We start from the raw sequence: 12,383 nt of genomic DNA on the forward strand, positions 1-12,383 counted from the left end.
AAATACTGTTCTTTTTAGCAGCATCATATGACCCCTTTAAAATCCGCAAATCGATTCTTACGAAGCCATATTTATGCGCATATTGCTATTTATCGCATTAAAGTTGTATCAAACAGGCCTGTTTAATTCCATGTGTCTCAATTTCATGCAGCAATAATTGGCTAATTCAGTTCTCAGGCTGTTAATCTTTGGGTTAGACAGCGAATCGATTCGATTCACGATTCATAGGTTTTCGATTCTATTCAAGAACGATTTTTGCAAATTCAGAACGATTCAATTCGATTCGATTCACAATTAAATTCGATTTGATTGGCTGTGAATCTTTGGGTAGACAGCGAATCGATTCGATTTACGATTCATAGGTTTTCGATTCGATCCAAGAATGATTTTTGCAAATTCACAACGATTCAATTCGATTCGATTCACAATTAAATTTGATTCGATTAACGATTCGATTCTGCATTCTTTAAGTGTGCATTCACAGGATTATTTAAATGCCTCCCATAATTTCTATAAATGCTTAGTCAGGGGACAAATTAGCAGCCTTTATGGTTACAGAACCATAGGTTACAGAAACAAAAAACACTTAGATGCTAGTTTAATGATGCTATGGCATGACATGGCATATGTAGAAATGTATGTAAGCCAAGAAAAAAAGAGGAAAAATTCTGAGAAACAAAACATTAAAAAGAGGCGTTACGATCATGCAAGAGGTAGGACCCACGCGGGTGACGGGGCCTAAAATTAACACTCGCCAAGCGCCAAATGCGAGTAAAAATCAGCGTTGGCGAGTATATGTAACTGTCAGTCGCCAGTTGGCGGGTAAAACTTTTACGCAATATAACAATGCAATGTAGTGAGAACAACAGCCCGTTTTTAAAGAGATTCGCGGTTTCTGACGTAAGCGAATAAAATCATCTTTTCCGAAGACAAGATCATCGTGATTGGTTAGCTGTTCTGTCATAACATAAGCAACAAGAGCGAATCAAATAATAGGATACAAATGGGCTGATAAGGTCAGAGACTCAGAGAGTCAGAGTAGAGTGATGGCCAGCTTGCCCCTAGATACGGTTCTAATAACTTTTACCTGAGAAGATATTGCTGCTTCATTTCGGAAGATTAACTTTTACCTTCTTTATTCTACATAATCCGAGAATGTGGCGACGCGACACATACCTGGGGTTACGCCGCAGAAACGGTGCAGTGAAGTAGGCTATAGTTTAAAAGGTTGCTCGTTCGGCTGTACACAAATGTCAAAATGCGTGGTTTTGGCAAGTAACCTCGTAAACGTAGTCTTAAATGAGTTATAAAGTCTTAAATGACCGTAAAGAGTTTGGAGAAGATATCTGCGTCATGTGCATCAGGTTTTAAAGAGACAACGCTGCTTTTAACCCCTTCGGACCCTGCGTCCATTGAAATGGACATCATATGATTTTTTGTTTAAACCAATTAAATTTTATGTTTTCATAATATGAGCAATGCCTGGTCACTGATTGGTCCCTGATCAACCAATCACAATGAAGATATGACTCCTAACTTTATCTGATTGAGCTACAGGCATCAGAAAAGAGACTAACCAACTAGACAGGAAGAGGAGGAAGTCCACATTTTGCCTTTTATATGCAGATTTATGTTTATGGTAGCCTCATCAACTTGCACCTATTATAAAATTAAGACTATCAAATGATAATATTTAAAGTTATTTTGAAGATCTTTCAGAGTTGCAGAACACAGGATTTTTTTAAAATGTAATGTCCATCGCAATGGACATCAGGTCTTGAACGATATCAGCAGCACCTCATGAATTAGTTGCATAACAGGTTGAGAAATTTGTGGAAGCATTTCAAAGCTAAATACAGAGCTACAAATTCTAATGTTAATGTTTTATGAACATTGATGTTAATTAATGAAATTAATATTAATATGATTTCATTTATGTCATCAAAGTGACCATAGCCTGTCAATCAACTTTTCATTGGTTTTAGTGAGAAACAGCCATAGTGGATGTGAGATCAGTGAATACACAGCAACACACACACTCACACCCCCTCCACACACACTGATGCCTTGATGCTATAATGCACACAATCATATATTCATCAAAACAATCAGCAAGTACACATAAACCCATTCACATACACACAAAGACATTTATACATATACTCAGATTCACCCACTTCAACCAACAAAAAGGAACAAAAAGGTTTTTTGAGACTTCATATCATCTTACCTTTTTTTCCCATGTTCTTACGGCATTGTTCATTCTGTGTTATTTTCAAAATCTTAAACACTAGTTCAACTATAGTGCACAAGCTCTACTTATTATGTATGGTTAAAATATGGGGATTTTTATTTTTCTTCAGTCCTGGTGTCCATTATAGTGGACATGAAAAAAAAATCTAATAAGAAAATTAGTTGGCACAAATCTTGTTTTTTAGAATTATTTCTATGTTGGAGAAGAGCAAATATCAAGTGGATAAAAAAAAAATTGTTCAGTGAAAAAAATCCAGGTCTGAAGGGGTTTTTAAGCGCTTTTTACTGTGTTTATCACCAGCACAACCGTCTGCGTGTCAGAGTTGAACACACTTCTCGTGTATCCTGCTTGTAGCAAATGAAAATATCATGCATCTGAAGCTGTAATTAAATATTGCGCAACAGTGCATATTATATGTTTATTGTTTTAAATGCCGCTTACTCATTTATGAGAAGGACCCAATTAGAGGACGCATACACAGTTACTTTTTTGATTGATATAATCCTTAGGTGTGTAAATGTACAATTTTATTTTTCATAATTGTTTTTTTCAGTTTCATTTAAATTTGTAGTTAAAATAACTAGTTAAATAAAATAATAAATTTTCGATGGCATTTTAGCGTTTATGAGAGGAGCACTGAACAGTGCGTATTATATGTTTATTGTTTTAAATGCTGCTTACTTGTTCATAAGAACCTAAGCAGGCACGTGCACACATAGACATCAAAGGGGGCTTGCCTCCGCTCACTCTAGCCCGCAGTGTGTTTCGTTGTGAAAGCAAAACTACTTTGTTTGGTCTTCCAAAAGAGGACACGACTAGAAATCAGTGGTTAAGTATTTTGTATTTACAACTCTGTTCCAGAACAGTTCAACCCAAATATTCAGATGTGTGCAGAACATTTTATGGAGGACTGTTTCCTGATCCTGGTAGAGTAGACTACAATGCAAAACAAAGTTTTTCATATTTAAAGGATTTTGCCACTGATGATTCAAACACGAGTTTTTTGGGCAGTGTAGAGTAGCGCTTGTTGTTTGTCATTTCTCCGATCACAAATGCAGACATGGTTTTATGTTTACGCGGCGCGATGCAACGTGTAAAAAGACAGTATAAATCATTATAATCCGTAATTATGTCCCCACTGGATGCAACAAATGCCTCGTTTATAATGGGTTTTAATGTTTTTGTCTCATCGCTCCGGCCGGACAGGGCATCACAGTATGGTACGGGCGTAACATTTTTATGTACGTATATACGTTTTTATCTATTGTTTAAGTACTAATCTGAGCACATCAACCATCATATGTAAGATTAAATAAGATTAAATCTGTCCATTAATATGTAAGATTACGGAGTACCCAGTTTTTACATTTCTTCATCACCAAAAATGACTTCAACACAATGTATGGTTCATAAAATATGACATTTATTCACACACACACACATATATATTAAAGAATAAAAAATTACTTGACTTAAAGTAGGATATCAGTATATTCATTTCTTACCACTGAAGTGTAACGTTAGTTTCTGCAGCGGGACCTTCTTTTGATCCGTAAACAAAAACCTCTCCCTTAACATCATGTTCTCTTCAGTTAGGCATTTTAAATCCCTCCGAAATCATATTTACTCTCATAAATATATTAATTTTAAGTAATCATTCAATAAAGAGATCGATAAACGAGCGAGTCAGTCAGCCAGTAAAACGAAAAATGACCGTTCATTTTTAAATCCTGCGAGCGCGCGGCTCTCTGTGTAACACAGGTGAAAGCGCGTGCTGGAGAAGCGTGTGCAGATCAGAGGCGCGCAGTAAATGAAGATGAAACAAACCCACGAATTTCTGATTTCTGTTATCACTCTACGCGCAACCCTGGCTCAAACCTTTGATTGGTCTACTTTCTGTATTTTAATAAATGCTGCATGAAACGAATTTCAGGGCTCTGTATAGGTCATTACACATTAACATCTGCGACGTTTTCATTGGAAAGATAGTTTTACAGGGTTATAAAAATAACCTGAGAATAATCATAAGGGAACGTTCTGTATAAGTTATTTTTAGGTTATTTTAAAAATAACCACCCTGCAACGTTCTGGGAACGTTATTTTATGGTTGCAAAAAAATAACCTAAAAATAACCATTAGGGGACGTTCTCTATACGTTTTTTTTTCGGTTATTTAAAAATAACTACCCTGCAACGTTCTGGGAACGTTATTTTATGGTTCCAAAAAATACAACCTACAAAGAACGTTCCCCTAACGTTAGTATTTGGTCCCCAACAAAATAACCAAACGGGAACCAAAAACTAACGTTAGGGGAACGTTCTGTGGCTTAAGATCATGATTGAAAAATGTTGGATACTGCTGGAAATGCTGCTATGGGGTATCCTATTTATTATTTTAGGATTTTTTTGTTTGCCCCAGTGAAACATTTTTTATTAATATAACTGATTAAGTAGTCAAACTCATTTCATATCAGCAGAATAGTGGTACAGAAATATGTCCATAGAAAAGGTTCTGAATGAATTATGTTACTGAAGAAGATCCTAGCAGTTTGGAACTCGCAAATGGAGGACCACTGAAGAGAAGGCTCTGGGGGGGACTAAGCTTGTGGTCATTGTTGCTGTGGCAGTTTCCAAAACTCCACAAATTCCCTCCTTGCAGAATTTCCTTGCAGCTTAGCACATATTGGCTTACCACATTTTTCTTAGCACACAGTAGATCAACAGCTTAGCACATGGTAGAGCAACAACAGCTTAGCACACTTCTTTGTGTTGAAGATAACCTTTTAATCTTTCCTGAGAAGGAGGGATTTGCAAGTTGGCACCTTTCAGTTCCAGCGGTTTGATTGGCAGATGCTGTCAGAGGTGGCCATGGTATAGCTATTTGCATAGCTTAACATCCAAGTTTAGAACAGTATCTTTAAGGTTTTTCCTATGCATAATTCACTTTCCAAACCAATTCCAGATTAACCTACACATTGTGCTGAAAATATGAAGCCCAAACATTAATAGGTAATGCTGAACATTGACCCATGCATTCATATATACAGTATATACCTTAATAGGTAAGGTTGCATACATTGTTGTATCACACACAGCACTCTTTAAGTAAATACAGTTCTATAAATGGATTTGAAGGTTGAATCAATTTTGTGTCCATTTTGTGTGAACGCATGTGAAGATGTGTCCTATCCTTGTGTCCTACTCCTAATAGTCAAATCTATGTGATTGGCCTCATACAACGAACAAACTGCTGAAGTTTGATCAAAAACAGAAAATTTATGCAAAAGTTATTACACACTTCCCGCTTCTCATCCTGTTCCTCATTTATCGACAGTTATTAGACACTTCCTGTTTCTCATTTTTCAACAATTTTATCACCTCACCACAGCCAAACCTATTGAGACATCAAAAATCCCTTCACAATTTTGAATCCCCAATGTCTTGAGATCATGTTGACCGAGTTTGTGGCGATCAGATGAAAACCCTAGGAGGAGTATCTTAAATTCCACAGCATGCGATTTTCACTAAACCCTGAATAGCCAACTTCCTGTTGGGCGGAGCACTGACTGTCAACGCGAAAGTTGTTCAGGGTGGAGATCTATATGTGTATGAATCTTGGTGACTGTAGGTAAAACGGTATGTGCTACAGAGCCTTTTGAAAATGGCTCTATAAAACTGTGCCACGGACAGACCCCCTTGGCCCCCCCCATGTGAATCCCTACCCAGCCCTGATGGCTGCAGATTCCAACCTGTGTGCAAAGTTTCAAGAGCTTTTGAGCATGGTAAGGGCCCTGAAAGCCCCCCAAACCTTGAAAAAAAGCCTAGTGGCTTGGATCCCAATAATCCTTAGAAAAACAAGAGCCCTGTGCCCTAATAAAGTACATTCATTGACCCTTAAGTAATAACGTAGCTACTGCGAAATTAAACTGAACACATCTTACTCACTTTAGTGATGAGAATTTGGTTAAGCATCCAATTCATAATTTAATTCCTGAGTACATAGCTTTTAATATCATAATTGTTGACAAGTCTTAAGCATGAACAACCATTTTTTTTTTATATACATTTAGAAACAAAATAATAGTAGTATATTTTAAGCTTAAGATCAATTAAATGTGCCTGGATCAACATAGGCATAGGCCAGGAAATCTCCTAGTTTGTTTCCTTTATCATCATAATGAAACATTCGAAAGCACTGGTCACAAAACAGGCAGGGGTCCGTAGGGGCAAGAGCATCACTGGTTGTTATCCATCTGCCAAGCAAAGACAAAACAAATTCCTTTCAATATACAAAATATTACTTTAATAGTACTAAATTATTGAACTGTTTAGTTTTTTATAAATTTAAACCCAGAAAATAATTCCTAACTTTCTAATGGGTTTTTTTAATAGCAGTTTTTGATGTTAGAGAGTAAAATAAGGTCTGATACTGATAACAAATCTTGATGAGACTTTTTCATCAGTAAAGTAATATTTAAAATGTCAATTCTGAAACACTTGGGCGCTAAAAAAAAAAAAAGAAAAAGTACTACAACAGATTTGTCAAGCACACAAACGCACATCCTTTTGGTAGTTGTCCAATTTCCCAGTAGACCCTCACTGCAGAACAAAAGATCCAGGGGACATGGTTGGATCCAGATTTAGGGGGTGGAGATTGGTAGGTTTAGGAATATGTAAGGTGGGAGGAGTTGGATCTGGATCCAACCACGCCCCCTGGATCTTGTGTTCTGCAGTGAGGACCATCTCCAGTTTCTAGAAACTATTTAAAAGCACAAAAAAGTTTAGAAATTCCCATTTGAGGTACAACTGTGTGTTGTTCAAATAACAGACATTTGAACATGAAAGTCTCTTCAAACAATGTTAACCACAGAATATTAGTAATAAATTGAAAACTGCTGTTGTAAAAAGAGATATTTCAAAAGGAAACAGTAATTTAGCATTTTTGATAACCTATAAATCGACAATACTGCTGAACAGCTCTATAAGCTTACTGTTTACCTGCTGATATAGAGATGACACACAGAACACTTCCGAGTCACGACTCTATGCTTATGAGTGATGAGTGGGTAGAGCTTTATGTCCAAACAGTCATTCTGATGGACAAATCTAACACCATATAAGACAGAAACAAATCAAACATCATGACTATGACTTTTTTTTTTTTTTTTTTTATATGTTACTGTGTAACACCAACCTCTAATTTTTTGTAAGTAGAATTCTAGAAACATTTTTAGAAGCTTTAAAAAGAAATGTGTATGAAGTCCTGGAAAAATGAGCATGAAATGAGGAAGGGCTGACCTGACATCAGTGAGGATAACAACATGCTCACAATCACCCTGGTGAGTGTATAAATATGGAAACCCGACTTTCATCTTCAGGTCATAGAAAGACGTGTCCTCCATCTTAGCAGTCTTGAATTCTGGGAAGTCTCTGGTTCTGGTCCACTCCTGTGTTGTCCTTCAGCAAATACAAAAATTTGATAAATTAGCAAATACACAAAGTCTGTAAATCCACAACTAACTGTTTTTTTTTCTCCATTTAAATTATTGTCAAAGAGATAGCGAAAACAACTGTGTTTACTGGGCAATAACACCCCCAAGTATTCTAAAGCCATACAATCGCCTTGTGATGAATAGACCAAATTTTAAAACATATTTTTTTTTTTTTACATTTGAACCTTGTGCTAAAATGCTTTTTTTATTTTTCAAATCAATCTAAACTTCAAACCTTATAATGACAAAGCAAAAAAAAAAAAAAAAAAAGATTTGATTAATAACATTAAAAACAGAAAGCTGAAACATTGCATTGGCATAAGTATTTAGACATTTAATTCAGTACATAGTTGAAGAACCTAAAATCTATGGCAGTTTATATTGCCTTAAAAGTCTTTTTGGGTATGATGTGACAAGCAATCTGACTTGGAATCCCTGAATGCATCAGATTTTTTGAATACTTCCTCAAATCTGTGCCTTAACACAATTCTGTCTCTGAAATCTGCAGGCAGTTCCTCTGACCTTGTGGCTTGGTTTTCGCTTTGATATGCATCTTTAGCTGTTAGACCATATATAGACATGTCAAGATGATTTCATTTATCAAAGGTGGACTTCAAAGTGTAAAAACATTTTCAAAGGTGATCCAGAGTAATGGGATGCAACCAAGTTAAGTGTCATAACAAAGGTTCTGGATATGCACATCATGCGATATTTTAGTTTTTTTAGTTTTAACAAATCTGTTTTTGTTTTTATCATTGTACTGATGGAAGTGATGGAGTGTAGATTAATGTGGAAAAAAATACAGCATAAGGCTCCAACAGTTATTGACTGTATTCAAGTGATAATTGTAATGTAATTGTATTGATTGTAGTGAGTGTACAAATGTGATGCTATGAAAAAGGACAAGTCCTGTGATATTTGGTTTGGAGTACAATGTGACAGATTCAGAATAAGTCATGTTCAAATCAGCTTTCAAATGCTTCTCATGAGTTTCTGTATTTAGCAAGATTTGTCTTTCATATCTGCAGTTTTCATCTGCTGTCTTTTGTAACTTGGCTTGCAAGCCTTGCAATAACATAAAAAATTCTGAAAGGTGCCATATTGCATTATATTACTGGTATCAAAATTGTACAGAATTAAAGGGGACATCGGATGCAAAATTCACTTTTACACAGTGTTTGAACTTAAATGCATGTTGGCAGTGTGTACACAACCACCCTATAATGATGAAAATCCAGCCAGTACTTGTTTTTAAATGCCCACAAATCATAAGCACTTTCTCAGAACAACCGTTCACAGATTCTTGGCAAAGTGACATCACTTTGCACAGGCCCCTCCCACGACTGTTGATGGACACTGGTGTTTTAGCATAGACCTGCCATGAGTGAGCTGTAAACAGTTCGCCATTGTTTCGACGCCGCAGCAGATGTAGACAAGAATGGCTCCTAAGCGGTTGAGGTGTTTTGTTGTTGCGCAGTGGATTACTTGAAGGTTTTTGAAGGGAATGCGCCCCCCGATCTACCTAAATACATTTATGTCTGCGCGAATCATTTTACTCCAGACTGCTTTCTGAACAAGGGACAATTCAAGGCAGGTTTTGCTAAAAAGTTAGAACTCAAGGATGGATCAGTACCCATTGTACATGATCCAGCTGCACCTCCAGAAGAAGTTAATCCCACACTTTAGATTTCTTATGATTACTTGAAAATCACCTCTTCCACAGAACAGAGGGGCGGGGTGAGCAGAGCTCATTAAGCATTTAAAGAGACATGCACCGAAACGAGTCGCTGTGAACAGAGCTGTTTTTGACAAGGTAAAAAGGGTGTTGTTTTACACGACCACTGAGGAATTTTAACCAAAGTATGTTGCAGCCATTTCATGAAGACCCTAAAGAATCATACCAACTTGTGGAAAATGGGCATCGATGTCCCCTTTAAACATTAGTATTTCATTTAGTATTAAACTACATATTAGATCTTACATGCTGATGTCTTGACATTCCGGGAACCGTGTGTCATTGAAGAATGTTCCATTGAAGAAAAAGAAAGCAGACTTGTAATGATCCTAAGAAAAATAAAAATTAACTTTTCAGCTGTATGTTTGATATCTTTGCCAATGTCAGTTTAGCCCTGCTCCAATGCAATTTATATGGAGTGTTTTTATGCCATCCTGTGTATGCACCTTGCTGATGAACTGTGGTACCATATCCGGAGTGTTGCTGAACTCTCCAAACACCTGCAGGTCACTGACGCAGCAGATGGCATCTCTAAGATCACTAAGCTTTTGAGAGCCCAGCACATGCAGAGTCTGATATGCCCTCACAAACTTAAACTGGCACAATTAAAATAAACATTCAGTCAATAGAGAAACTTACAGAGACCACTGCTATATGAAATGAAGTGCAGGACATACCCGCCGAAACAGAATGGGATACATAATATTAAAGGTCAGTATGATTTCTCCCTCAGGAATCAGGTCTCTGAGGTCATCAGGCTTCTTACCCACAGATGTCATCTCCTGCATAAAAAGGGATTGAGAGTGTAAATGTCATATTTAGATGATGTGTGTGGATTACTCACAATTAACATACCATTTCATTGGCATAGACTTCATGTCTGTCAACAGTGTATCTGGTGAGAGTTTCTTTATAATCTTGTCTTCTCTTGCGTAATCTGAAAAAGCAGCATATTTGTACATATGCCATTAGATATTTCTACATCACAAATTTCCAACAAGTTTAATCAAATAAAATCGTATTCAGTGCTGGGAGGAGAGGCTTTAACCTACTTTAGAGTGGATAAATGAAGATCTGATGGTACATTGTCTGTGCCTTCATGTCCACTTCTCAGAGAATCAACACTGAAAAGACAGTATGTCATAAAATAAGTAATACAGAAATAAAAAACGAATCTCTCTGTTATACCTGCAGATGCTTTTGAGTTCCTCCAGTGTCTTTGACTCAATGCCCATCTCTTCAATGAACTCCACGTCCTCTATCTCTGGAGCTGTGTCACTGTATGAATACACCTTCGGATTCAACACATCCAGCCACAAATCTCTAAATGCGCCAATATGAAACTCCTTAGAGTTCACATCCATAAACTCATAAACAGGCACGTTCTCATGTTGATTTTCTTCGCATATCAAAGCACTGGAGTCAGCCATAACGAGTCGTGAAACAACATTGGCGCGAAGCCGCGAACAATGTTCTTCTTCTTCTTCAATGGTGACCAACTTTTTAGGAACACTGTCGCCACCTAGGCTACTGAGCTGTACTGTACACCTACCCCACCCCCCAGCATGTTCCTGCTTTGCGCTAAGGTTTGTGGGCAATGTTGTTTTAACAGTCAGTTTGGCCTGCAACGAGATGATAATAGCAGCAAGAGGCGTCATGCCCATTCGTGTCCCCTCAGATTTTTGAGCCAAGTGGATTTTGAATGCAGCTTCCAAAAGACAAAAAATAGCCGATTGATATTTTCTATCCACCCTTTTCTTCAACGCGGAAGTAAGCCTATGGGTGATACTTCCGGTTCAGCTCCGGACGTCACGTGACGCATTCTGTTTACACCATGCTGGCAAGCAGGGACAGCCGGGAGCGAATATGAAATGAATGGTGCCAGCATGAGTTTCAAGGCAACAGAGTTCACTGCGTACTTTAATACAAGACATAGACCTATACATAGCAAAACTTAATAGATGAAGCATAACAGATCCCTATAATGCCCCCGTGGTGCTTTTAACGTGTAGCCTATCAATAAAGGAACGGATAGATTTCCTGACCTACAGTATCCTATATCTACAACTAACGTACCTAATCAACTTTGCCTCCCCTGACGTTACTCCGGAGACTCTTTAAAAGCCTGGAGGGGTACAAATGGACGCAATCTAATTATTTTTTAATGAATATTCAACCTGCTATGTCGTCACTGGAAGGGTAACGTCAAGTCAAATGTGTTGTTAGCTAACGTAATCGACCCTAGCTCTCCTTGTAGGAAGCCAGCATAGCTATATCACTGTGAGTACAGTAGACATCATAAATGTCATGAAATCTTACCCGTTTAATCCCAAATTTTGTGTTGGTTAGCATGTTTTATTGCAGTGAACCATTAGTCGTCTATCGGGATCCTTAGGAATACGATTAAATGTTTTCCCCTTTGCTTTATGGGACAATCGCATATATATATATATATGGGCTGCTTTTGGTGCTTGACACTTTTTTTTTTATTGGTCATTTTGTGTGTTTTACGAATAAGATAGACCACAAGGTTAAGAAGCTTACTTAAATTGAAAATGTTTTTTCTCTATTTTGCAATAAAAGACGGCTTCCCTTATTGAGCTACAATGAGAAAGTAGCTAAATTTGGCGACAAACTCCCCAAATTGGCAACACTGAGCCTCAGCCTCAACTTTCTCCATCATTTTTAATTCAGTTATTTCATTCGCAGTCTTGTACCTTTGTCTATTTGTTTGATTCAAATAAAAGTTTGTAATGTTGGGATTCACCTCGTAGCTAGATAGTTTGGCTTTTTAAAATTCCTATTGGAAAAAATGAATGGGAAAAATACTTCCAGAACCAAGGCTGCTAAAAAAGTTGCACTTTATAATCAGAAGTGGGTCAAAATGATTTGTTTTACTGGAT

General features: G+C 37.2%; 1 protein-coding gene across 1 annotated transcript; it reads right to left on the reverse strand.

The window, feature by feature from the left end:
- Positions 1-6,194: 6,194 nt before the first annotated feature.
- On the reverse strand, positions 6,195-11,181 carry snapc3 (small nuclear RNA activating complex, polypeptide 3). The gene is made up of 9 exons (XM_016473280.1): positions 10,669-11,181; positions 10,533-10,604; positions 10,336-10,417; positions 10,158-10,262; positions 9,927-10,076; positions 9,727-9,809; positions 7,552-7,710; positions 7,252-7,359; positions 6,195-6,506 (listed from the first exon to the last, which is right to left on the reverse strand). The coding sequence occupies exons 1-9, from the start codon at positions 11,142-11,144 to the stop codon at positions 6,359-6,361; spliced, it is 1,383 nt and encodes a 460-aa protein (XP_016328766.1). The 5' UTR covers positions 11,145-11,181; the 3' UTR covers positions 6,195-6,358.
- Positions 11,182-12,383: the final 1,202 nt, after the last annotated feature.

Source organism: Sinocyclocheilus anshuiensis, unplaced genomic scaffold (genome assembly GCF_001515605.1).
Source record: "Sinocyclocheilus anshuiensis isolate Anshui unplaced genomic scaffold, SAMN03320099.WGS_v1.1 scaffold1512, whole genome shotgun sequence".
NCBI classification, from domain to species: Eukaryota; Metazoa; Chordata; class Actinopteri; order Cypriniformes; family Cyprinidae; genus Sinocyclocheilus; species Sinocyclocheilus anshuiensis.